This window comes from Sapajus apella, unplaced genomic scaffold (genome assembly GCF_009761245.1).
Source record: "Sapajus apella isolate SASKATOON/1434 unplaced genomic scaffold, GSC_monkey_1.0 scaffold45, whole genome shotgun sequence".
Lineage (NCBI taxonomy): Eukaryota > Metazoa > Chordata > Mammalia > Primates > Cebidae > Sapajus > Sapajus apella.
In genome coordinates this window covers 17233963-17258908 of record NW_022436985.1, presented here as the reverse complement: position 1 = coordinate 17258908, position 24946 = coordinate 17233963, and the positions used below count along the sequence as shown (strand labels likewise).

The 24946-nt window shown below is 33.6% G+C and overlaps 1 protein-coding gene across 1 annotated transcript in view; it reads left to right on the top strand.

Annotated features, from left to right (window-relative positions):
- The window catches only part of CFAP299 (cilia and flagella associated protein 299), a 615251-nt gene that overhangs the window by 244242 nt on the left and 346063 nt on the right, over positions 1–24946 (top strand). Inside the window, exon 3 of the mRNA XM_032239813.1 lies at positions 6073–6163. Within this exon, the coding sequence (XP_032095704.1) occupies positions 6073–6163 (91 nt within the window). The remainder of the gene's footprint in view (positions 1–6072; positions 6164–24946) is intronic.

Sequence of the window (24946 nt, the reverse complement as noted above, 5' to 3'; positions counted from 1 at the left end):
CATTGTTTTCACAATTTGAAAATATTGTGATGTAGTGTTTATGATATGCTACTTTGATATGTTGTGTGTCTTTATTATAGTGAAATAAAGCCTGAAAATTAGTGAATCTAGAATAAAAACCAAATACCAGCTGATTATAATCAAGTTACAGATGTACTTCTCATTAGAGTTTATTTGGAAATAATTAAAATTGTTTGCAATATGCCTAGTATAGAGACTAGTACAAAGACAGTGCCCAATAGCTAAAAAGTATTACTGTTAGAATGGATTTAATCCCAGATTTGAGTTAGGAATTATTAAGAAACTGGTTACTAGAAAACATCTTTTATTTTATTTTTTTTTGAGATTGAGTCTTGCTCTATTGCCAGGCTGGAATTCAGTGGTGCAATCTTGGCTCATTGCAACCTCTGCCTCCAGGGTTCAAGCAATTCTTCTGCCTCAGCCTCCTGAGTAGCTGGGACTACAGGCACACATTACTATACTCAGCTAATCTTTGTATTTTTAGTAGAGATAGGGTTTTACCATGTTGGCCTGGATGGCCTTGATCTCTTGACCTTGTGATATGCACACCTCGGCCTCCCAAAGTGCTGGGATTACAGGTATGAGCCACCATGCCTGGCCTAGAAAACATTTTAATGATTAATCAAACTTTGTTTGTTAGACACTTTCAACAAACATTAAAAAGATTATACATTAAAAATCCAAAAAAATAGATACCACAAATATTTAGTGAAATAATTTATTTAACAAATAAACTCTTAAAAAGTAATTCTTGAAATAAGTTTTTTTTTGTTATTCATTCTTTTTGAGTGTTAAGCTAATAATGTCAGTGTGTGTGATAATGACATACAAACAACACACTTAAATCATAAAACCAGTAACCTAATTTTTGAAGATTAATAATATGTTTATAATCTTTCATGTAGCATTATATAAATAGCTTTAGCTATTGATTAAACATGGTTGGTAAAATTTAACTCATTCATATAACTTTTACCACATTTTGAAAGTGCAGTGGAGTATAAACAATAAAGATGGAGTATTTGCCTTTGTAGAACTTAGAACACTAAGATTTTGAAACAGACTACTTCACTTCTTGAGGAAGTAACTGCTTTTGTAATATTTACTTAAGCAAGCTTTCTCAGGTCACTTACTGTTAAATAAACCTAGTTAAATAAGAGTAATGCATGTTAAAGATTTAAGAATTCCTTACCTCACACTGCATTAACTTTCATTCTTTTCCAATATTTCCTTTTGCTGAGAAGCTTCGGGTTCTCAGCTGTAGCACGATAAAGAGTGATTACTATGTAACATTTTTTCTCTGTTTCACATAGCTTTGGAGCCAAAAATCTTTACCCTCTCTGTTCCAAATTTATATAGTACTTCTATCTTCCTCACTGAGTTTATAAGAAATGATGTAAATCTATGTATGTGAGACTTGCATAGTAATGAAAGAAGAACAGTATGAACTTAGGATCTTGTCAGGATAATAGTCTTTTTCTTGGACTAACTATATTTTAATGATGTTTGGTGATAAATAATGCAGCAGGATTGCTTTAGACCACAAGCTTTACATCTGCTATTGGGCCTAGATATTATTTAGCCCATCATGAAATCCAGATTCAGAAAAATGTGGTTGTTTGGACTAATCAGTTGGTAAATGAGTGGGAATTAAAGACTGATATTCCATTTTATATTTTAGTTTAATTTTCATTACCTGGCGCTATTAATTGTTAGACTTAACCTAAGACTGTTTTAGAAAATTCATTTTAATTAGGTAAATAATATGGTCTCCTGGGAAATTCTTAGAATATTTCACCTAAGGTTAAATTCCAATTTGATAACCAAGCAAATCCCACAAGTGCATCTTTTTCAGAAAAGTGAACAAATTTCAAATGATCAAGTTTCTTTTTGAATTAGGTTGGTTAAAAAAAAGAAAAAGAAAAGAAAACACCAAAATGACAGTAGCTGAAATCAAATAGAAATTCTTTTCAGTCTCATATTCAAGAAGTCCAGCTGGTGTCACTCAAGGCTGTGTTGGTATTCTAAAGTATCATGGACCCTGCTCCTCTCTTTGTTTCTCCGTAATAGTGGCCTCCAATTTATGTCCAAGATGGCAGTTGGAGTGTCAGTTATTATATTGCATTCTAGCTACCAGAAAAAAAGTACCCGTCTCTACTTTAAGTACACTCCCTAGAAGTCGCAAATCATTTTCACTTGGCTCTTAATGTGCAAAAGTTAGTGACACGAACATAACTAGCTGCAAAGAGGCTAAGAAATGTGGTCTCTATTCCAAGCTGCTATATGCCCAAGTGAAAATTGAGGCTTTCATTTTTATGGAACAAGGGGGAAGAGTGTCTGCCCTGGCAAGTGTCCAGGGACAGCAAGAATTCTATTACCTATTACTTTATTTTCCTGTCCACCCTAGACATCTGCTGAAAACCTCGGCCATTAGCAAGAGAATCAGGCTTAGCAAAATATTAGGAGTTCCATCCTTATTAGTGAATGATGCCTAAAAATCTATTCTTCTGGCATTTCATATCTGATATATCAGGGATAATTTTTATTTTCTTGGAACTTTCATAAACATCAGCTTCCAGCAATAGTTGTAACAACAGCAATAAAACAGTAAGTTGCAAAATATGTAATGAAATGAACAATTGACCACATAATACTATATATGTTTTTATTAGGACACCAATATGTATCTATATATAATTTTAAAAAGCCTTAAAGGCTACAGGCAAAGCTTCTAATGATTGTTACCTTTTGTGTTATGTAATGAGGGTTGATGATCAAATTGAACTTTATCTGTGAAGTTCTAAAAATTTACAACAAAACAAGGTATGGTGGGGAAGGTAGCAGGAGAAGGAAGTAGATATAGTTTGTGGAAACTCATAGGAATTCTGGTGTATCCTAACTGTATAGCCATTGTATCAATTATAGGTTTTTATTGTAAGCAATAGAAACCAAGTCTAATGAATGAAATCAAAAAGGGAATTTATTGGAAGAGCACTGATTATCGTAGATTCAAAGATAAAATTGAATAAACTATGTAGTAGGAAGTAAGGGTACCACTGTAACTCCAGTTGCCCTTCATTCTTTTGTCTCTGTTAAAGATTTACCCATGAGGTGAAATGACATTGGCAAAGCTTGAGGTGTATTCACTAGCCGAGGTTTGGTAGGTAAGTGTTGTAAGTGGGTACTTTGATTCTACTAAGGCAAAGAGTGTGGAAAAGACAGTTGCCCAAGTAAAAGTTAGGGCCGTGCTGCCAATAAAAAGGGAGAAAGGATATTAGGAGGCAAAAGCAATAGACGTCTACAACTATCACAGAACACTAATTCTATTAATAGTTTCTTCCTTCAACTGTAATTTATAGGATGCTCTGTGGGTATTTAGGGGAAGTTTGGTTTTGGAGCTGGGATTAGTAATTTTAATTCTCAAAAGAGCCTTTACTTGGTTACATTACAATGAACCAAGTTAACAAATTTTCTGTACTATCATAATTTGTTCAAAAATTGTATTATTTACTGCTCTTATATACTGAGCAATCTAGTCTCAACCTTTGTTTTTTATGGTATAGGAAGCCATGAGTGTCTGAGCTACTATTCACAAATATTTGCTACAAATACCTGGACAGGATTGTATTTTCTCACCCCATTGAGTTCAGTGTTGGCCAAAGCACTTTGGCCAACGAAATATGACTAGAAGTGATATGTGTTACTTTTAAGCAGAAGTTTTAAGAGACATTGTGTGGCTATGTTCTCTTTTCCCTCTCTGCACAATAACTGAAGATGGTTCCGATAGAGGATGTTTCATCAGTGTCTCAGTCCCTCAAGATGAAGAGCCACAGTAAACCTGCTATTGATGCATATTTTTATTGAAAGGTAATCTCTTGCAACTGCAAACCACTGAGATTTGGACCATTGGTTACTGTAGTATAACCTGACCACTGTTGATTGATGTACTTGTAAAATGAATTCTCTATTCAAATTTCACAGAGAATTTCCAACAGAATGTGGTTTTAAAACAGACCATAAGCAGGAAATTAGGTGGAAACTGAACAAATGATTAGAAGCTTATGCTGTGAGCAGTAGAAAACAGATAGTTTTTTTCTAAACAAGCAAATGACAAAATTATTTTCTGTTTTAGACATTTAATATTAAATTTAATATTAAAGCAGTACATAATACATATTTTAACATGGAACACTCACCTGTGGACAGAACAATGGATTAAAGAAATTCTCAAATATCTGACCTCTTCTTTGGTACTAATTAGTAATTATTTTACAGGTTTATTAAGGTTTTTCGATTATTAAGTGATATATATGTTATATATAATGTGTATAATATATTATATATAATATAATACAGATATTATATTATATAAATATACATATAAAACATATTTTATATATATATATATATATATACGTATGTATATAAAACAAGCTGAGGAACATAAAGCTAGAAAGCAAAAGCACACAAATTATGATGAATTTAAAGAGCTGCATTTCTAGATCAGGAACATAAACAAAGGTTGCAATGATTTAACCTAGTAGTAATCTCTCCTTAACTCTTCACAAAAAGCAATCAGTAGGTCCATTTTATCTCTTAAATATTTCCTAAACTATCCTTTCCTTTCTATCCTTACCATCACTTCTTTAAATCAGATATTCATCATCTCTTTCTAAAGGTTTGTGATAGTCTCTTAATTAATCCCTGCAGTGTTGCTCTCCTTCAGGCTGCCTTTCTCATAGCTCTGAACACTCTTTCCGGAACACAGATTTGACTACTGTATTTGATTTGCTTGCATTAGACCCTTTTGGTTTAATGCATTCTGGTAGTATGACAAGGTTCAAGCTCTTTAAGTAGCATACAAGTCTGCCCTGAAAGGGATTGTAAAAATGAATTCTAAAACCAGACTCTGCTATCTGAACTTAGCAAATATTTATAACAGTATGTTGATTAAAATCCCAACTTCTAATAATAATATCTGGTTTCCCCCTCACTTCCTGTGTTTACTCTCTGACTGCTTTGCTGTTACCCGATTGCCTTGCAACTTTAAATCTGTATTCCTTCTTTCCTTTGTAGTTACTGATAACTCTCTCCTTCCACCCCTCAAACTATCTAATACTATCTCAAGTTTTAACATTAAATTCAAGAATAATTGCTTTTACATTTCAGATTAAGTGACTTTGCCTTGAATACGATACCTTCTCTTATTAACCCCTTTGTTACTCTGTCTATATCTCTATTATTCCAGTTATCACATGGTATGACATTATGTTTAAATATCTGTTTACCTCTATGAGACGATACACAACTTGAGAGCAGGAACTATGCCTTGTGCATCCTTGTGCCCAGATACGGTTCCTGGTACATAGCAGACACATGATGAAAAAGTCTGTGGAATATGTAGGAAATTGCTGTATAAAGAAAGGGTTATTCTTTTACAAATCACTCAAACTTACTATTATGTGGTTCAGTTGTGCTTGATTGAGATCTTTGTGATATATTTCTTTTAAAATATATTTCCAGAGAACGTTATTTCTCTCTTGAATTCTTGATGCTTTCTTTCATCTGACAAAGATAAGTCAACCTAGTTTCCTTTTTTGCCTTGATTATCTCTACTCATAGGGCTAAAATTAATGCTCTACTCCAGTAACTGTATTAGCATAGGTGTCTAGTATTTTAATTTCCTTAAATTAATAAACTATACTTAAATTATAGGCAGTTAAAAAATTTTGTGGGAAGGAGTGGTACTAACATGGTGACTTTTCTTGGTATGTTAAAAAAGAACAAAATGGGCATGTAAATGAAATTATATATGGCATGAGTCTTGATATGGATATATTATTTAAAGACTTGATTCCAACTATTTATAAACACTCTATTACTATATGAAATTAAATTGAGGACTCTAGTAGATAATAATGATTGTGTTTATATGGTTTTCATGTTGCAAGGAAATTGTCACTGGAATAAAAAATCATTATTATTGGCCCCTGAGTGTTTGAAATGTATTTGTAATCTAATACATTATAACTGAAGATCTGCTTTTTACAGGACTCTAACAAGTGCTGGTAAAGACTTACAAGATAACTTTCTGATGGCCCTGGCAATGAGAGAAGAAGACAATCGCAACGGAAAACTGAGTGTAAGTACATTTCACCCAACAGCTTAAAATGTATACACTAAAGGCACAATTAATATTAAAAATCTAATATTGAATATCTTTCTTAAAGTAATTTATGGGATATAAAATATGGTTCCTCTTTATTAATTATTTATTATAGGAATATATCTAGAATGTTAAAAATTCTCATTTACATCTCTAGAAGTAGCCAAATGGTAAAAAAAAAAAAAAAAAATTTAAAAAATTTTTTTGCAGAGAAAAATGCCTATGCATGGCAGAATGGTCCTCTAACTCTATGCCACCTCTAGGTAAAGCCTTCTGCTTTTCTTAATCCCAACCTCTTCTTACACTCTCTTAAGTGGCATCACCCACTGACCCTGAGTTTTGTCCCCTGATTTTATGTTACTCCTAGAATATAGTAGCATAGTCTGCCTTTTAGTCCTACCTTGGAAGATGTGATAGCAATCATGTAATAGAAGAACATGTGTTATTATTATTATTTTGAAGATTCAAGGAGAATATACTTGTAGTTTATTAAAATGTGTGCTATATTAATATCAAATACATAGAGTATGTGAATATTATTGGGAATAAAGATTTACTTTCACACTTTGTTAATATGATATTTGTGATAACAGTCTTTGTAAGTCTTAACATGTTCCAAATGAAATTTAATAGAAAAGGCAAATATTCATGCTAAAACTGTAGTAGATGACTGATTTACAGAAAATTATTCAGAAGTAATGTGATGAAAAATTTAGAAGAACAGAAAAATATGTATATAAGGAGATCTACCAATGTTTTCTTAATAAAAAGGTTGGAGTTTTACTCACTATCAGGTCCACTGAAAATATCACATGAAAACAAAACCCTCAGTGTACTTCAGAGAGATTAAAAACATCATGCCATGTTTAGTTAATAGAATAGAACTAACCCTGATTTAAAATAAGGAAAAATTTCATGTAGGAAGTAGTCTGACAGAAATTTTAAAAGGGTCGGGATGGAAATATGGGCATAGACTAGATTTTGGACAACCTTATTAATCACAACAGAAAAGTCTGGAATTTATTTGACTGTTAGTAGAGCAGCTAGAGAGGTTTGAGGAAAGGCAGGAGAAAAAGTTTTCAAAGGAACATGGGTTAAGGATGTCCAAGAAGGAGCAAATGATTATCAGTGGTCAAACAAGATAAGAACTGGAAAAGCATCCATTGTGTTTGGCTATAGAGTTTTTTGTTTGTTTGTTTGTTTTTTTAATTTGTAAAGAACAAATTCTACCCACAGTAAAGGTGGAAATCGAATTCCATAGAATTGAAAAAAATGGTCCATGATTATTACATAGTAGGACAAGCAAGCACAGACAGCTTTAAAGACCCAGAGTCTGTGATTTGAATCAGAATAGGCTTCTTTTCAATCACATCTTCTTTGTCTTGTTCTTCCGTTTGTATCTCCTTTGATGACAAATTAGGGCACTAACCACCCATTTACTCAAATTAAAAGCCTATCACTTACAGGCTCTACTTTCTCTCACCCATGTTGAATGAACTACCATCTCCTCTTAAGCATAAGTCAAATAAATTTACTTTATTCCTCCTAAATATTATTTACCTTGATTCAAGCCACTATTATATCTTAAATTAAAACAGGCTTTTACATGATATACATATATATTTTCCTGCTCTACGTTCATTCATTTTCCAGTCACTCAAAACATATTTCTTGTGCACTTGTACAAGCTTGGAATGGCTCTAGGCATTGGGAGCCTGGGGGTGCTGTGGCATTCATGATCTTAGCGAGTTCATATTTTAGAGAGTGAAGATAGAAAGTAAAACAAAATAAAAGTAGAATAATTAAATTCAGCTCTGGATGGACACTATAGGAAATATAATATTAATATTTAAGTTAGTATGATCTTCCAGCACTTAATTATACAAAACATTCAAATTTATTTGCAATTTATGTACAAAAACACTTTTAAATATTTTTGATTGTCATACAGTTCTTCAAATGACAGGCACAATGAATGTTTTTTCCCTAGTGATATAGCTATTTAGCTTTATTTTAAATGTGAGCCATTCATGTATGAAAATGTTTCTACCTCATGCCTCATGTATCTCAGGTTTAAAAATTCTTAAAAGGCTAAAATGAATAATTTTATTATTTCATTCTCATTTGTATGCAGATTTATTATTTCCTGAGCAAATAATGTAGTTTTCTGACTGCTCACGCTGTGAAGTTAACACTACCACCACAGTGAAGCATTTATAAAGTGTGTGCTTATGACAAGTGCTTGCCCCAGCACATTATACTGGTCTGGTTCAGAATAGCCAGCAACTCACATTAGACGCACATAACAGTAATGCAAACAAAGATGTAAAAAATGCAGAGACTTGAACTCATTGAATGAATATACATGATATTACAAATGCATTTTCCCAGAAATATCAATGGAAAAGTTATAGAAATTAAATATTTAAGTGAGGCTGAGACTAGGACATAATTTAATATGCAGAAATAGGATACAAATGTAGTAATATAGCTATACTTGCAATAGGAATGGTAGAAATATAGAGGATGCTTTAATGAAGATGTACATCTTGAGAGCATTTCATGTATACGATAAAGACTAAGGAAAACCTTAGAGGTCAAGATGTGATAATTGAAGAAAAATCTAGTTAGAAATTAAAGGGGTAAAATGGATTATTTTGAGACAATAATCTCCAATTTCTTTCCAGACTACTCTGAGATATTTACATAGCAGATCAGTCTGTTTTATTTTCTACCTTGGTGTCTATGACATAGTTATCTTATAGTTATTCTACCTTTCTTCTGGCTTTTTAACTGAATCTCTTTCTTGGGCTTCTCATCTTATACCTCCAGAGGACCTGCATCTCTACTACTATGCACATTTTCCCTTAGTGAATTATCAAAACCCATGAGATCACTGACTATGTTTCTTGTTACAAAAAATAGAAACCTAGATCTTTTTTATCCATCTATTAATTACTTTTTTCAATTAGTCATTAGACACATTGTGATAAATGGCTCTATACCAGGCATCATACTTACTGCTTGGAATACAGTGAGTGGCAAGTGCTTATGGAGCTTATAGTTGTTTGGGGCAGAAAATGAATAATCAAATATCTATTTGCATAGAAATAAGAACAAATTTGCAATGTGACAGATGCTATGGAGGAAAAACACAAAAAGCTCTAATTGTATGTAAATGGGTAGAGGACGATATAATCAGATTTTCAGATAGAAAGCATCAGTGTGCCTTTACTATAGGGAATAAATTACAGAAAGGATAAAGCAGATGCCAGCAGATGCATTACAAATTCAGATGAAAAGAAGAGAATGATTTGAGAGCTATTTAGAAGATAAAGTTGACAGGATGCTGTGATAGGATATAGTTAAAGAAGGGATAGAAAGAAAGAGTGGTTTTGGAGATAGATAGATGATACTGCCAATCTGAGACGTAGTGCACTCCAAGATCAGAAATCAGACACAGAGATAATGTGCTTGATTTTGGTTGTAGTGAGTTTGTGTTGTTTTTGACAAAAGAATATGTTCAGTTAAGTAGGAAGCTGGAGAAAAAGATCTGAACTCCACTCCAATGTTTACCTCCGTGTTGTTATCCCTCAAATGCTCAACATTTACTCTATTACTCTATTGTGTATGTTTTCTTTTCCTTTTCTACTTATCAGATCTCATATCCATTTGATCACTTGCCCTGGTCAATTCTACTTGGTAAATATTTCTCAAATAAATTTGGGAGAGGAGGCAGGAAGCCAAAGCGATGAGCAACAGCCAGGTGTATAGGTTCTGTTGCTGTGCTCAGTAGCATGGACAGTGCTACTGAGATGAAGGTGATGAATGTCCTTAAAATTATTTATGCAAATGGTTGACGTGATCAGACATGCAATTTAGGAGTACACTGCCAGTAGTGTATGGGGATAAGTGTGTGTACATAGAGACGGAAAATGGAAAGTGAGATATAAGACAGGGAGGTCAACTGAGAGGGTATTGTAACAGTGCAGGCAATAGATAATAAAGGCTGGGATAAAGAAATGACAGAATGAACAGGGGGAAAAAAGATATATTTGACCGATTACTTAGGAGACAAAATCTGCAAACCGCGTGCTTTGTTTTTATGTAAGAAACAGGCAGGGAGCTATGGAGTACTATTCCTATGTTTCTATTTGTGAGATTCAGTGGAAAGTGAGCAGCTGATAATAATTTTAATAAAGGAAAGAAGTATAATCCTGGCTTTAGAGGATTTAGTATGGTTCAGTGATTAAAAAAACAGAATTTTGAGGTAGACAGTAACTAGACTGAAGTTCCAGACTGACTTCCTACCAAGTATTATGGATTGCAAAATGACATTATTATATTTTCTAAGCCACAATGTCCTTCTCTGTAATATGAGGATTAAAAGAGTACCCTCATATTAATATTGATTATTTAAAGTATAGATTAAACATTTGTCACACTTTTGATACATGACAATGATTTAATATATAAAAAAGTTTTATAGTAAAGGAGTATTATAACTGCTAAAGCTATAATTGTGAATAAAATAGATATGGAAAATATCCAATACTTTTGCTGATAGTATTTAAGGAAAACACTGATCAGATTTGAATTTATCTTCAGATAAGATAGTTGAAACAGTTCTTTGAGACAATCAGTTGCTTATAGATTTTATTAGAGATATAAACATTGTTGATCATTGTTAAGATATTATAGCCATCAGAATACTTTCTTAAAGAAACGCTATATGAGTTTTTTTAGTGTTGTGGGAACCACTGTCCATTTTAACATATACTCAGTGCAAATCCCTTTACTGTTTGCCAAAAATAAACATGTATAGAAAATGGGACCTCCCTATAATGTTTCTAATGTAACTCTTTATGTAACTCTTTATAGTGAACAAGCAGCTGTGGGAGGAGATAATTGTTTTTAAGGTGGTGGTAAGCTAAGAATCTGATTTGTTGAATGAAAAATACAAAAATAAAACGTTTCCTTACTAATCAGAGACTCATGAGGATTATAATGAAAGGTCACAGGCTGTTCTGAGTGGGAAAAGTGAAACCCATTGACACTTATTTTCCCACTGAATGTTGACTATGTAAACAGTCACATGAGTGACTAGTTTTGGCTTTGAAATATGCATTATTGAAGCTAGGAAAAAACATTGCCTACAGCTTTTCTTTCAGAGTCATTCAAAGAAACCACTGTACCTGAATCAGGAAAATCTATGAATTAAGGCGGTTCCTAATATACCCATTTCCTGTGTTGAAATCTCTATGAAACATAAGATTGCGTTGTATATAACCAATAACACTGTGCTGACATGATCTTTTCCCTCCTTGCTATTTTCCAACTTTTATAAAATGTTCCCTTTCAAGAAAATGAAGGTATTATACAGACGTTTATTTCCTTTTTAATAGAATTCATGCTTGTCCACTAATAAACTCTTATGGAAATTACATGACTCACACAATCTTACCCTCATTTTAAATAAATTACATCAACGTTTGGGGGATAAATGCATATCAACGTTTATTTCACTAGAAAAAGTATAGCTGGATAGATCTTTAACTTCCTTATTTCCTGGATAAAACTATGATACAGAGGCAGTGAGAAGTGCAGGAAAGAGCAAAGGTTATGGAGTCATCAGAGTTTGAATCTTGGATTTTCTGATTATCACAAGCTAAAGACACATTTCTCAACTCAACACAGCCTGAGTTTTCCCCACCCAAATACGGGGATGATAATTTCCACACCGCTGAGATATTTCCAGAATAAAATTATATAATGTGTAAAACACATCTAAGCCTAAAACTAGGTAGATGTTTTTTTTCTTTTCTGAGGCAGTGCCTTGCTGTGCTGCCCAGGCTGGAGTGCAGTGGTGCCATCATGGCTCACTGCAGCCAGGAACTCCTGGGCTCAAGCATCCTGCTGCCTCAAACTCCTGAAAAGCTGGAACTACCAGCATGTGTCACCATACCCAGCTAATTTTTTATTATTTGTAGATACAGGGTTTTCCTATGTTGTCCAGGCTAGTCTTGAACACTGGGCTCAAGTTATCCTCTTACCTGGTGCTCCCAAAGTGTGAGCTACTGCATTATAGATGTTTAATAAAGCATAAATACCATGTGTTATGTTAGGTCAGGTTCCCTATAAGCAGATCCTCGGATGCCAATTTTAGTGCCAGTGATTTATTGAGAAAGTTCTCTCATCTTGTTATCATATTGAGAAACCTCTCTCATAACGGGTTATGCATGAGGGAAGTATGATACTATAGAGGAAGAAGTTAGGCAGAGATGTAGTTTCAGTGGAAATCTATTCTCAGTCTGGTCTCACAGAGTGCTTTGGTGTATGACTGTTTGGCCTGCCTGAGGCAAGGGGAATGTGCTTTTATACGCTTCCTTCCCCATTCCTCTCTCCATCAATTAATCGTCAGCTGCCACAGAGGTGGGAGACTGAGAAGTGGCCCCTGTCAGCTAAGGACATTCCTTTTGAGGAGGGTGCAGGTGGGAACCATTAGCTTTTAACACCTGCAGGTCTGGAGCTGCGTACATATGCCTGGGAAATAAGATCTAAAAGAGACACTGCCAACATCCACTGCAGTGCTCTAGAACTACAAATTCAAAAGCTTAGTGCTAGCCATTTTAGGGAAAAACAAAAAGTATGTCATTGTTGCAATAATGTAATCTTATGGAAGCAAAACATAATTTTGTTTAGGTGTTTAAATTTATCAATTATTTTGTATGAAAATTTAGTGACATCTTTAGTGTTCCATATCTGACATGAGACAGTCATTTGAATTAAAAATTTTACATATGTAAGAAGCTTTCCCAATTAAATCTAATGTCTGCTAGTACATGTCCCATATATAATCGGTGCTTGGATTTTCACACTGACAGAATCAAGAGAGCTAATTATACTTCATTAAGAGAGTTAAAAAAATGATGATTTTAATTTCGTCAAAAACTAATATGTATTAAAAGCTTACCAACTACTGAGCATTTTTCATAAGTGCTTTATATTCTTGAACTCTTAATTTTTATAACATATATGAAGTAGGTATTATTTTAATATCCCCTTTATAGATGAGAAGTTTGAGACATGAAGAGATTGAACATCTTATCCAGGTTTACATAACTGGTTAGTGAGTGAGTTGAATTTAAATCTAGGCGGTCTAGCTCCAGAGTCTGATTCTTAACCACTATGCGAATGAACAAACAAAATTGCCCTTCAGAGAGCAGCACTTGTTATAAAACCATATTACTTACCACAGTGGGATGTTAGCTCAAAAGTAGCTGATAAAATTGATGTTAATAACAACAGTAGATACATTAGTAGCTTGTATTGCACGACAATCACTGTCTAAGCACTTTATTTGTTAACTCAATTACACGTGATTTATATATTTCTAGGCGACAAAATGAGCCACAGAGAGGTTAAATATTTTGCCCAAAGTTCATGCTAAAACCCATGTTTAAACTCAAGCAATCTGGGTCCAGATTCTGGGCTCTTAACAATTGAGCCCCCCAAAGAGATACACTCATCCCTAGAAACATGAATATTACTTCCAAGTGAGTAAATAGTTAAATATGAAAATATGGGAAAATATATTTATACCTTTTGGGAATAATTTATTTAAAAAATACTAAAATCACAAACCATTAAAATTTAGTGAATCTTACTTCATTAAAACTAAAACCCTTTATTGACAAAAGATAATTAACAGTGTTTAAAAACAAGCCACATATATATGCAATACATAAAGCTGAAGAAGCATGTGTATCAATAATTTAAAAAGAATTTTTACCAGTTAAAATCCAATCAATAAGCATGCAGATTATATACAGGAAACTCAGGGATGAGGAAGCCAAGTAGTTCAATAATTAGAAAAAGACACTCAAATATACTCATGTTTCAGAACAATGTGTGCAGAATGACTCTCAGTCACTGATGAGCCCTGTTCCTTCTTGTATCACAGTTTCCTTATCTGTAAATTGGATTACTAACTGTATTAAATAAAAAGTGCCTGAGGATTAAATGAATTTATACAGGTAAAATTATTTAAAACACTATTTAGAACATAGAATGTGCTGGGCGTGGTGGCTCACATTTGTAATCTCAGCACTTTGGGAAGCCAAGGTCGGCAGATCATGAGGTCAGGAGTTCGAGATCAGCCTGTCCAACATGGTGAAACCCTGTTTGCTAAAATTACAAAAAACAATAGCCAGGTGTGGTAGTAGATGCCTGCAACCCACAGGGTTGCTACTTGGGAGGCTGAGGCAGGAGAATTGCTTGAACCTGGGAGGCAGAGGTTGCAGTGAGTGGAGATAGAGCCACTACACTCCAGCCTGGGTGACAAAGTGAGTCTCCAACAACAACAACAAAACAAACAAACAAACAAAAACAAACACACAGAATATTTAATAACTTATTATTTAAAATGTTTAAATAAAGTTCAAAAACTAACAAAATAATCATTTTATAGACATACTCATGTTCTAATCACATGAAAACTATATGGTACACAATGAGGGATAATATACCTTAAGTTAAAAAGTGATTACATTGTGCTAGGTAGGAGGAAGTTGGAAAAGGAGGAAGAAGAGTAGAATTGAAGAATGGGCTTTTGTATAATGTTTTGTTTCTTTAAAATTTATGATTTTAATGTGGGAGAATGTTCAAATTTGAGCAAGGTGCTTAGCAGGATGTTGGCTACCTGAGTATTAGGTATATTAGTTATGTTAATATTTGTTATATTAATCTTTCTTAATTTAGTTTATGTTTAAAATATTTTATAGTCATACACAGAAGCAAGAAAGATAGATTATGATCCTTTAGGAAAGTTTTTTATTGAACAATTATAGTTGAATTAATTATATCTAGTAACTTGTTTACAAAGAGACAACAACGACAACAACAACAAAAATGCAGCCAAGAGGTCAAACCATGGGATGGCAGCTCACAATTTTTCTTCTCTGGCAATGGAATGCAGATCCAGGACAGGTGCTCTAGAGGCCATGGATGTCCTCCCTAATCCCTAACCTTCTCTACCTGGATGATAGATTATTGTTGAGCCAATAGGATTTGCTCTGATGGCAATAGACATTAGAATTGAAGAGACACAGCCAAGGAGTCACCGAGGCTAATCATTTAAAATATATGATTATAATTTCCTGCTGTTGAGGTCCCTGATCTACCTATGTATCTATCCCTTTGTCTAGAAGGGCCTTCAATAGGGTCTTTAAATTTGGGAGATACTGCAGGACCATTTCAGTAAATCCTCCATTTTGCTTAGAGTTCAATTTGTGGTTTACAGCAAAGAGAACATTAACTATAGCTTTAAAATTAGTACAATTTATTTTTAGCAAAAAGAGGATAATCTTTTAATAGAATTCTTTCATGGAAACAGATTATTACCAATTCCATCCAGAAAAATCTTTCAAAAACGTTGGTAAACTGGAGTCTATGGCTTCACACTCTGTGCAAATAAGAAAGCTATTACATCTTAGCAACTCAATTTTATGTACTTTTTCATATATTAATTCAAATATTAGGAGCTATTAAAATTGCTATGAATTTTGGAGAAATCAAATGCAAAATGTGGCAGGTTCAATAAATGTAAAATTATTGAATATGCTGATTGAAGTGATGTACATAAGGATTTTTACTTTTTGAAATATTTGTGTTACTGAAATTAAGAAAGCTGCTGTTGTATATAACTGAGGAAGCATTTACAGATTGTTTCGAATTTGTATATGTGCAATAAAGGACAAATATATCCATGAGACTGTTTGGCCTTTGATACAAAATGATAGTGATATTTCTTTCTTCAAATCCATAAATTGTAAGAAAAAACTTCTGGCTGCCTAACCTTAACAAGTACAGTGGCTTTCATATTGCAAATGATACAAAACAAGCAAAGGAAAAAATAATTTGCTATGTGAAATATATCATTAGAAACAGATAAATTAAATGGCTATTCTGTCAAACAAACGGTTTTACTTCTCAAGGTTAAAAAAAGGGCCTCGTAAGAAAGATTTTAATAAAAATCAGTTGTCAGGAAAGATGTTGAGTGTGCTATAATAAATAACAGAGCTAATCTTCAGAGCAATGAGTGGGATATAACCATGATTATTCTTTAAAATTTATGAAAATAATGGCCCAATCTAATTTGCAAATCATGGTGGTGAATTTGGCAGAAAACACTGAAGTAATATGTAACAGTTCTAATTTAGTGTTTTTGTTATTAGGAGAAAATTAAATTGCACAATATTTGAAAAAAATGTTCTTCTGATTTTCCAGTTGAATATAATTTAATCCTTTAAGAGTTTGGTGTCTGTAGCACAGTTTGGATCAGAAACAGAAATTTAGCAATCATGTTGATTTCTCTTTTTCTTTTTATCTCTAAGATGTGGTTAATTAATTAAATGCTCTTTATGACCTAACTTTTGAAACAATATTATGTTTATGTAGATGCTATAACTAAAAGGGGAACACAATTGAGCCTTCCCATTCCTTTTCCCTACTACTTTGTCCAGGAGAAGAATGTATTTTGCAGTTGGATCTTCACAGGGTTGTGGTGGGCATATATTGGCAGGTTCTATTCTTTGGACCAACTGTAGATGTCTGACTTCATTGTTGGTCTCTATTTACTCATTCTTGGTAGAGGGGAAAGTCTAAATCTGAACTAATGTCTTCGTTGCAGCTAAGATAGCAAGAATACCGGTTTGAATTGGCATGATGGGTGATATATATATATATATATATATATATATATATATATGTACATATTCTGCTTCAGTTTTTGAGATATGGAAGGAAAGTCTCAGAAGAATCCATTTACCTGTCATTCTTTTCCAGGAATTGCTACTCATCTTCATATTTGACCAGTATAGGGCTTTTGCAATGTTAACTATTGCAATGATAATTAAGGTTACTGTCTTTTATTGAATGCTAGCTTTGTGTTGGCATTTGTAGTTTGTCAAATCTATTGGCATAAAATTATTCATAGTATCCCCTTATTATTTTAGTATCTGTGGGATCTATGATGATATCCACACTTTCCAGATATTGGTCTTCTATTTTTTCCTGAGCAGACTGGCTAGAGATTTATAAGTTTTATTGATCTTCTCAAAAAGCCAGCTGTTGGCTTCATTGATTCTGTCTTGTTCATTTTGTTGATGTCTGATTTTTATTATTTTTTTATTCTGCTTACTTTGGGTTTAACTTGCTTTTCTTTTTCTAGTTTTTTAGATGAAAGCTTAGGTCATTGATTTGAGACTTTTCTTCTATTCTAACATAGGTGTTTTAATGGTATATGTTTCCCTCTAAGCACCACTTTTGCACCATCAGATATTTTGATAGGTCATGTTTTCATTTTCATGCAGTCCAAATTTTCTAATCTCCCTTTTGGTTTATTTTTAACCATGAGTTATTCAAAAGTTGTTTTTTAGTTGCCAAATGTTTGGGTATTTTCCAGCTTCTTAAACTTCCCTAGCTTCTCTGAGGTTGTTCATTTTATTAATTTTAAATACTCATTCCTTTTCTTCCTTTCCTGTTAAGATCTTATTATTTCCACGTACTAGGTGTATTAGTACATTTTCACACTGCTGTAAAGAAATATCCAAGACTGGGTAATATATAAAGGAAATAACCTTAATTGATTCATAGTTCCACATGGCTCAGGTAGGCCTCAGGAAACTCAGAATCATGGCAAAAATGGTAGCAATCACCTTCTTCACATAGTGGCAGGAAAGACAGAGAAAGGGAAGGAGGAACTTTTCAGTCACTTATAAAACAGTCAGATCTCATGAGAACTCAGTCACTATCATGAAAACAGAGTGGAGAAAACCTCCCCCCGTTATTCAAATACCTGTCACCAGAGTTCTTCCTCAACACCTGGGGATTACAATTTCAGATGAGATTTGGATGGGGACACAAAGCCAAACCATATCACTAGGATTGGGCTGAATAGGCATATCACTAGTTTTTTATTTTTCTTTCCTCCTTACCCTTTCTACAACTTACCTTGTGTTAAAAATCATGAGTAATCTTGCTTTATACGTCATTTTCATTTTAAAAAATCATACACCATTTATGTTTTTTTAATGTTAGTATTGCATTCTTATGTGATCCTCAGAAAACTAGAATTGTTTTGCTTTGTTTGTTTTAAAATTTTATTCCATTCCCTGAATTACTTCTATGTCTACCAGGATGAATTTTTCTCTCTGTATATATGTGTATATATATGTGTGTCTACCACATCATAAGATTTTTCTCGACTATCTAGTGATTCTTGGTTATTCATTCACATTTAATAACATGACATAAAAGCTATTAGCTCTGTGATTCTAGGTAGGGTCAACTAGTTAGAAATCACTGATAGGTTTTGCATTAATCTATGATTGGAGAGAAAGCTTGCCATTAGTCAGAGGCCCTATTAAATATGGAAGGCCTTGTTGTTTGGCATCAAGTCCCAAGCTATGTGTTCTAATTCTCCCCAAGGTCTTGGTTCAATTTCTTTATTTATTAGTCATCAATCCTTTATCTGAGTATTTGAGGGGGCATGACTATCTGGCAATGGATAATTCTTTCATATGGGTAGAGTGTGTTTTCAGCTGACCTTCTTGTTTTAGCCCCACTTAACCCTTCTTGCCTTCCACATCACTGGAATTCGTGAGTCCTGAGGTTCTCTAGGACTCTGCCAAGATTGGTTTCCTTCTGGCATGCAGCCCATCCTCTCTTGCCCTCTCCCAAAGATAACAAAGGTATATTTCTATTTCAAAGTCACAATTATATATTCTTATGTTATCTTCTAAAAGTTTTATTGTTTTAATGCTCACATTTAGATGTATATTTCACCTACAATTACCATTATTACTTTTTTTCTTCTTCCACAAGGCAAGCCCAATTATGCCTGCTTCCCTTTTATTAATAATGTTCAACACTGGCTTGTCCAAAATTTTATATGTATCTGTTGCTTTGCAATAGATGCAACTTGATAGGCTAGTTCTACAGTGACTTGTTGATATAAATGCTCTGTATCTCATTGTATTGGGGTAAAGAGCAACAAAATGGCATCTCAATTAGTTCAGAATTAATTTGCTGGAATGAATATAAAATTTAACAAGTTGCTGTTGTTTGAAGGTTTTCTGTAGACTTAAGAAATGAAAGTGTCTTTGAAAGAATGTTGCATACCACTTTGACATCTGCAATCCAATATGAAATATTTATCAAGTTTTCAAGCTAGAGAAATTATGGACATATTTTCTGAGGTGGTGAAGTTCTCCCAAATACTTGGAAAAATATTTGAGGAGGAGGAACATCCAGTTCCAAAATACTTTCTCTTTTGAGGAGAGTGGATTTTGCAGTGTGTACAATACATAGCACTCTATATATGACCCCTGGTGAGGGTTCCCATTATACTGGTGAGTCTTTCTGAGACTCTCCTGAATGAAACAGAATTTAGCAAATGAAAGATCTCATTTTCTATAATTATCTTTCTGGAGTCAGAAGAGGGAGAGTGAGATTGTAGAAGAAGGGGGAAGGAGAAAAGCAGAGAGGGACAGATACGTGTTTGACACCAATTTCATTATGAACTATACCATCTTAGAAATGAAGGGAGCAGAGTTTATCTTGTTCAGGCTCTGACTCATTATGGGAATCCTCCTTTGAGCTTCTCTGACAGATGGCTATGCAGTCTTTGCTTAAATAGTTTAAATATTTTCATTGATAGGCAGCTCATTTCTTTGCAGGTTGTTATTTGGATTTCAGCAAGTTCTAATAATTAGACTGCAGTTGGCAAAATCTGCCTTCTTTTAATTATTGGTCTTTTGGAGCAATATAGAATAATGCTTCTGCTCCATTGTGATTTTTTAAGATAGCTTTCACATTTTCTTTTAAATATTTAGGGCCTTTTAAGGTTAAAATTTAAAATTTACTCTTGGCATTCTGATTGTCTTTTTCTGGATACTCTCCATATATTCAGTGTCTCTTTAGAAACTTCTTTTTAAAATTGAGGTTTAGCAAACATATAAAAGCACACAACTCGTAAGTGTGCAAGTCCATAAATTACTACAAAATGAACAAACCATTTGATCACCACCCAGAATAAGAAAAAGAACATTACTGATTCTGAATAAGTCTTATGTATGCCCATTTAGTCACAACTCTCCTACTGCAAAGTTAATCCCTCTTCTGATTTCCAATACCATAGAACAATTTTGTCATTTTTAAATGTTATATAAATAGAACCATATTGTCTGACTTCTTAAACTAAATATTTTGTTTATGAGAACCATCCATGTTGTTGTGTATAGTTGTGGTATATACTATTTTATTTCTGTGGTTTTCCATTTTTTGATAACACAATTTTTTTTGTTTTACTTTTTATGGACAATGGATTGTCTACAATTTTTGGTTGCTATAAATAATGAGACTATACTTATACATATCTTTGTGTGCATATATGTATATGGGTTTCTATTGGTTGTATATCTACAAGTAAAATTGCTAGGTCATAGAACCTATGTATGTTCAGTTTTGTTTAGTAGATAATGCCAAACACTTTCCAAAGTGATTGGACCAACATAAATTCAGAGCAACTGTGTATGGGAGTCCGTATTGCTTCAGGGTCTTGCCAACATTTGGTATTTTAATTTCTGATTTTAAATATCCTAGTAAGTGTATAGTGTTATATCATTATTGTTTAAATTTGCATTTACATGATTATTAACGAGGTCATTGATATGTTTATTGGTCATTTTAATATTTTCTGAGAAGTGTCTTTTCACATTTCTTATCCATTTTTCTACTGTATCTTTTGCCTTTTTCTTATTTAGGCATTTTGTACATATTCTGGCTAAAAATTATTTGTTGATTATATGTGCTGTGAATATATTCTCCCTCTCTGTAGCTTACCTTTTTGCTTTCTTAATGAAAGTTCTAATTGTAATGTGGCCCAATTCATTAATCATTTCCTTTATGGCTAGATATGTTTCCACACTGTTTAAGATTTCTTTGCTATCTCCAAGTTACTATTATATGTTCCTATGTTATCTTCTAGAAGTTTTATTGTTTTAATATTTACATTTAGATGTATATTTTACCTACAATTACTTTTTTTTTTTTTAAGATGGAGTCTCGCTCTGTTACCCAGGCTGCAGTGCAGTGACGTGATCTTGGCTCACTGTATCTTCCCCCTCCTGGGTTCAAACGATTCTCCTACCTCAGCCTCTTGAGTAGCTGAGATTACAGGCATGTGCCACCATTCCTGGCTAATTTTTGCATTTTCAGTAGCGACTGGGTTTAGTCCTGTTGGCCACACTGATCTCAAACTCCTGGCCTCACTTCATCTGCCTGCCTGGGCCTCCCAAAGTTTTATGCAAAATAATTTTTATTTGGTCAAATCCAAGAAGAAAGTCTTTAAGTATGCATTCATTTCAATTGCAACATTTATAAAGTGCCTGTTTTATGCAGTACACTATTCTACATATTATTAAGGCATAAAGGAATTATGGATCTCTGTCCTCACACCTTGTATTAGATCTCTGTGTCTGTCCTTTATACTGCTGTTGAATCCACAGTTCTGTAATCATCTTCATTTTCTGCATAATTTGTTTATGAAATCACATCCTGTGATAGCACTGTTTCTTAAGACATCTCCATACGTTGTTGCAAGGTGCTTTTCTAACTCCTTATTAGCAGTGATACTAGTTGGCTCTTTACAGTTATGTGCCTAACATTCATATCCTGTGAATTATCTTTAATTCTCTACTGTTTTATATAGGTTTGGCAATCTTTAAAGATGAGAATCTTTAAATCTTATCTTTAAAGCATCTTATCTTTAAAGCAATCTTTTAAAGATGCGTTAAAGATAAGCATCTTTAGTCTTATAGAGGTAAAGTCATGTAGTTAATGACTCAGCGGGTCTAGAAAATACTTAAAAAAAAAAATCTTCAGTCCTATCATTTTTTTACTAGTCCACACAGTATAACTTCAAAATTACAGAGGTATTGACTTTAAGGACCCATATTAGCAATCAGTACAAATTCAAAACTCTCTTACGATACCTCATAATTGCATGGTTATAAATGTCACATAAAATTAGGGCCTGCTTCTCCTGATCTTGCAGGCTACTACTGTTACACACCTAGGAAATATTTAAGGTGGAAAACTTGTGTTTAAGTTGTAAGGGATCATTTATTTTTGAAATATTTACAGTAATGCTTTTGTAAAGCATGTGACAAAATCATAATATGGGCCTTTAGTAATGATACAATGAAGTTTGTTGCTTATCAATGGAAAACTTGGATGTTATATACTTGAAATTGGAATACAAAAACAAAACAAAAAGCTGAAATTTATCAGATCTCAAAGGGAAAATTCATAATTCATGAATAACAAACAAAGAAAATATTTTTTAAAGTCAGGGTGTCCGAATGCCTCTGAGATCAGTTTAACATATATGATCTACACTTATAAATAGCAGATTACCAAAATCCACACTGCCCTTGGCCACTGTATGAAGGTGATATTTTTGAAAGAATGAGCTGTACTGAAACAGTTTCTGCAATGTATTAGGCACAAATATGCTTTCCTTCCATGTTAGGCATGCAGAACTTTTTCCCACCTGTTGACTTTTCCTTAAACAAACATATTATGTGATGTAACTAGTCCAAAGAAACTTTTCTTTTCCTCTATGTGAATGAACTCCCCTTTTACCCTTTTGCTAAATCCTGGAGTTCTGATGTAGTTCAGGATCTTATATTACATCCATGTCACTTTTTGGAATCTCTTCAATGCTATAGTGCCTTGAATTATTTTCAAGTGTTTAATCAACTTCTGGTTAGGTCTGTTTTCTCCTTTCACTGTGTACATTTACTCTCCAAATACAAATATAATACAGATTGGACTCCCTGTGCTGTTGCGAGCTTTCAAATTAAAAACAAGCTTTGTCTTACAGTTTTTAATAGTTGCAAAAATGACAAAATTAAGAATGTTTCATCAGTTTGTACTGTAGCTATCATGACAATTATTGCATACTGTGGTTATTTGCTTTCTTCTCACTGTTGAAAAAGTCAGTTTTTGTTGTTGTTGTTGTTTGTTTCATGGGAATAAACAACTCCTGAGGAATGGCTCTATGTATTCAAAATACAAGGAAAGTTTCTGGGACATGGATTGAAACTTATTCTGTGGTAAAGATAGTAAGCTCTAGAGTTAGAATTTTAAATTCGTAGTTGAATTCTGATACTTACTAGTCAAACCACTTTGGGGAGAAAAAAAGGCTTTTCCCTTCTGTGCCTTAGTTTCATCAGTTGTAGAAAGAGGGTGACTATTTTATCCACTCACTGGAATACAGAATGATTTAAAGGAGATGGAATAAGTGATGTGCTTAGTATGGTATCTGTATTTATTAAATGCTTAACAAATGTTAGTTGTTATTAAGACTTATATATGAGAGTATTATATAAAACTGCAACCTTCCCAGATGGTTAGGGAGAAGTATCAGTAGGAAAGAACTTTAAAAAGTTTCATAGCTTTTAGTTAGCAGATAAGGAAATTGATACTCAAAGAGGTGATAACTTATTATATACACCTTAGTTATCTAAGAAGGAACAGAACAGAGGCCTTGGAGGCAACGCCACACATCTACAACCATCTGATCTTTGACAAACCTAACAAAAACAAGCAATGGGGAAAGGATTCCCTGTTTAATAAATGGTGTTGGGAAAATGGGCTAGCAGTGTGCAGGAAGCAGAAACTGGACCCTTTCCTGACATCTTATACTAAAATTAACTGCAGATGGATTAAAGATGTAAACATAAGACCTAACACCATAAAAACCCTAGAAGAAAACCTAGGCAAAATCATTCAGGACATAGGCATAGGCAAGGACTTCATGAATAAAACACCAAAAGCATTGGCAACAAAAGCCAAAATAGACAAATGGGACCTAATTAAACTCCAGAGCTTCTGTACAGCAAAAGAAACAATCATTAGAGTAAACTGGCAACTAACAGAATGGGAAAAAATTTTTGCAATCTACCCATCTGACAAAGGGCTAATATCCAGAATCTACAAAAAGCTAAAACAGATTTACAAGAAACAAACAAACCAACCAATTTAAAAATGGGCAAAAGACATGAAGAGACACTTTTCAAAAGACGACATTTATGTGACCAACAAACATGAAAAAATGCTCATCATCACTGATTATTAGAGAAATGCAAATCAAAACCACATTGAAATACCACCTCACACCAGTTTGAATGGCAATCATTTAAAAATCTGGAGACAACAGAAGCTGGAGAGGATGTGGGGAAATAGGAACACTTTTACATTATTGGTGGGAGTGTAAGCTAGTTCAACCATTGTGGAAGACAGTGTGGCGCTTCCTCAAGGACCTAGAAATAGAAATTTCATTTGACCCAGCAATCCCATTACCCAAAGGAGTATAAATCATTCTATTATAAAGACACATACACACGTATGTTCATAACATTGCTGTTTACAATAGCAAAGACCTAGAACCAACCCAAATGCCCATCGATGATAGACTGGATAAGGAAAATATGGCACATATACACCATGAAATACTATGCAGCCATAAAAAATGAATTAGTGTCCTTTGTAGGGACATGGATGAATCTGGAAACCATCATTCTCAGCAAACTGACACAAGAACAGAAAATCAGATACCGCATGTTCTCACTCATAGGCGGGTGTTGAACAATGAGAACACATAGACACAGGGAGGGGAGCATCACACATTGG